General features: G+C 59.5%; 1 protein-coding gene across 1 annotated transcript in view; it reads right to left on the reverse strand.

The window, feature by feature from the left end:
- The window catches only part of LOC107307609 (violet-sensitive opsin-like), an 18,867-nt gene extending 15,863 nt beyond the window's left edge, over positions 1-3,004 (reverse strand). Inside the window, 2 exon segments of the mRNA XM_032441893.1 lie at positions 2,589-2,710; positions 2,712-3,004. Coding sequence (XP_032297784.1) covers positions 2,589-2,710; positions 2,712-2,975 — 386 coding nt within the window. The 5' untranslated portion in view covers positions 2,976-3,004.
- Positions 3,005-3,711: the final 707 nt, after the last annotated feature.

The following is a 3,711-nucleotide window of genomic DNA, read 5'->3' on the forward strand; positions in this document are numbered from 1 at the left end:
CCACCCTATGGGACAGCTCCACCCTATGGGACACATGGACAGCACCTTATTGGACACACAGACAGCACCAGCCCTATAGTGGCCCCACATATCAGTAGCCCTATAGGAGCCCACATGCATCACACACTCCATAGGGACACATGGTGCCAGCCCCATAGGTTCAGCCATCACCCAGCAAGCCCTATAGGGGTGGCCTGCCCGTCCCCAACCCTATAGGGACAGACAGACATCACCAACCCTATGGGGCAGCCCATTAGGCAGGAACTGTATAGGGACAGCAAAATGGTGGTCAGCCCTACAGGGACAAGTCTATGGGGTCAACCATCACCCATCCATCTCTATGGGGTCAATCTTATAGGGACAGCCCTATGGGTTCAACCAGCACTCAACCAGTCCCTGTGTAGTCAATGGTATGGGGACAACTCTATGGGGTCAGGCACAACCCAGCACATCCCTATGGGGTCAACCCTATGGGAATAGCTCTATGAGGTCAACTACCACCTGACCAACACCTATGGGCTCAGTGCTATGGGTCACTAAGGGGTCTACCATGACCTAACAAACTCTGTGGGGTCAACCCTATGGGGCCAACTACCACTCAAGCAATCCCTATGGTGTTGGTTCTATGGGGTCAACCCTATGGTGATAACCACCACTCAACCAAACCCATAGGGACAACTCTACAGGGACAACCACCGCCCAACAAAAACTACGGGATCAATGCTATGGGGACAGCCCTAAGGAGTCAAGCACCAGGCAACCAAACCCTATGGGGTCAACACTAAGGGGATGACTCTATGGGGTCAACCACCACCCAACCCAACATTATGGGGTCAACCCTATGAGATACACCAATCCCACACAGACCCTACTGACCCAACAGACCCTACAGACCCCAACCCCCTGTACTCCCGGTGGTGCCGATGAAGGCCTCCAGCTTGCAGACCATATTCTCGAAGATGAAAGAGTTGTGGGCCCTGCCCCACACCAGCCCCATGGGGTCAACCACTACCAACCAACCCTATGGAGTCAATCACCACCTAAACAACTCTATGGGATCACTACCCAACCAACCCAACAAGAACAACTCAATGGGAGGTAGCCCCTGAGAATGACCAGCCCCACCCAGACCCTACAGGCCCTACAGACCCTACATACCCCAGCCCCCCATATCCTCAGTGGTGTCAACAAAGGCCTTCAAGTTGCAGATCCTCTTCCCAAAGACAAAGGAGTTGTGGGCCCTGCCCTACACCAACCCCTTGGGGTCAACCCATCCAACCCTATGGGGTCAACCATCACCCAACCAGCCCAACTGGAACCACCAACCCCATACCCAACCCCTCAGGCCCTACAGCCCCCACAGCCCCTACAGCCCCCTCCCCTCGTACCCCCAGTGGTGCCGACAAAGGCCTCCAGCTCATAGACCCTCTTCCCGAAGACGAAGGAGTTTTAGTCCCTACCCTACACCCCCTTGGGGTCAAACAACCACCACCGCAACGAGCCCTAACGGAACATCCCAGGTGGGAAAACACGCAACCTCAACCCAACCCTCAGGCCCTAGCAGACCCCTACAGCTCACAGACCCTCTTTCCCAAAGACAAAACGATTGTGGGCCTTATCCTACACCAACCCCTTGGGGTCAACCCATCCAACCAGCCCAACTGGAACCACCAACCCCAATAACCCAACCCCTCAGGCCCCACAACCCAACCCCTACAGTCCCTACAGCCCCTCCCCTAGTACCCCCAGTGGTGCCGATGAAGACCTCCAGCTCACAGACCCTCTTCCCTAAGACAAAGGACGTTTAGTCCCTACGCCTCGCCAACCAGACCTCCTTGGGGTCAACCCATCCAACCCTCATGGGGTCAACCATCACCCAGACCAGCCCAAACTGGAACACCAACCCCATACGCCAACCCCTCCAGGCCTAAACAGCCCCTTACAGCCCTACAGTCCCTACAAGCCCCCTCCTATACCTCCCCAGTGTGCCGATGAAGAACCTCCAGCTTCACAGACCCATCTTCCCTAAGAAAATCAAAGGATTTGTTGGGCCTGCCCTAGGCACCAACCCCTTGGGGTCACCCATCCAACCAGCCAACTGGAACAACCAACTTGGAACCACCAACCCCATACCCAACCCCTCAGGCCCTACAGCCCCTACAGACCCCACAGCCCCCACAGCCCCTACAGCCCCTCGTACCCCCAGTGGTGCCGACGAAGGCCTCCAGCTCACAGACCCTCTTCCTGAAGACGAAGGAGTTTTGGTCCCTATCCTACACCAACCCCTTGGGGTCAACCCATCCAACCAGCCCAACTGGAACCACCAACCCCATACCCAACCCCTCAGGCCCTACAGACCCCACAGCCCCTACAGCCCCTACAGCCCCCTCCCCTCTTACCCCCAGTGGTACTGACGAATGCCTCCAGCTCACAGACCCTCTTCCCGAAGACGAAGGAGTTTTAGTCCCTACCCTACACCAACCCCTTGGGGTCAACCCATCCAACCCTATGGGGTAAACCGTCACCCAACCAGCCCAACTGGAACCACCAACCCCATACCCAACCCCACAGACCCTACAACCCCATACCCAATCCCACAGACCCCACAGCCCCTACAGCCCCTCGTACCCCCAGTGGTGCCGACGAAGGCCTCCAGCTCACAGACCCTCTTCCCAAAGACGAAGTATCCGCGGGCGCTGGCCACGAAGACACACGAAGACGCTGAGCACGCAGGAGACGAAGCGCTGGCCGAGATTGTTGACCAGGATGTAGTTGAGGGGCTGGCGCAGCCGCTTGTAGCGCACGGTGACCCACAGCACCACGGCGTTCAGTGGGGTGCCCACGGCGAACACGGAGCCCATGAAGGCCGTCTGCAGGTAGAAGGCCCACGGCGGCGCAATGTGGTACTGGGGGCCGTCCCATGGGCCCGGCACCGACCCGTTGGTGAACAGGTAGAAGTCGTCGTCCGAGGACATGGCGGGGGGATGCGATGTGGGGATCGAGGGCTGGGGGCGCTGGTGGGGGGTGTGGGTGGGGGGGCGGTGATGGGGGGGGGAAAAATACTGGGGGGAATGGGGGATGAAGGGGGAGGTGGAGGTGGGGGCAGCCTACTGGGGGCCTGTGGGGTGATGGGGGGAGCCTACTGGGGGGTTGTGGGGGGTGAAGGGGGTGGAGGTGGGGAGTGGAGGTTGGGGGCAAGGTATATTGGGGGCAAATAGGTGTCTATGGGGGGTGGGGGGTGGGGGGGCGGCTATGTGGGGAGGAATGGGGGTGAAGGACGGAGGTGGGGCAGCTACTGGGGGCAATAGGGTGATGGGGGGTGATGGGGGGCAGCTATGGGAGAATGGGGGTGAAGGGGGTGGAGGTGGGGGCGGCTACTGGGGGGAAATAGGGCGATGGGGGGTGGTGGTGGGGGCAGCTATTGGGGAGAATGGGGGGTGATGGGGTGGAGGTGTGGGGTGGAGGTGGGGTCGGCTATTGGGGGGCAATAGGGTGATGGGGGGTGGGGGGTGGGGCGGCTATTGGGAGATGGGGGGTGGGAGGGGGCAAGAAGTGGGGTGGCTATTGGGTTGGCAATGGGTGATGGAGGGCAGGCATGGGGGTGGCTCTGGGACAGTGGGGGGTGATGGGGAGGGGCAGGTATTGGACATGGGTGATGGGGGGTGGAGATATGGGGGACTATTGGGGACAATAGGGGAATGGGGCGGGTGG

The sequence above is a fragment of the Coturnix japonica genome, unplaced genomic scaffold (genome assembly GCF_001577835.2).
Source record: "Coturnix japonica isolate 7356 unplaced genomic scaffold, Coturnix japonica 2.1 chrUnrandom700, whole genome shotgun sequence".
Lineage (NCBI taxonomy): Eukaryota > Metazoa > Chordata > Aves > Galliformes > Phasianidae > Coturnix > Coturnix japonica.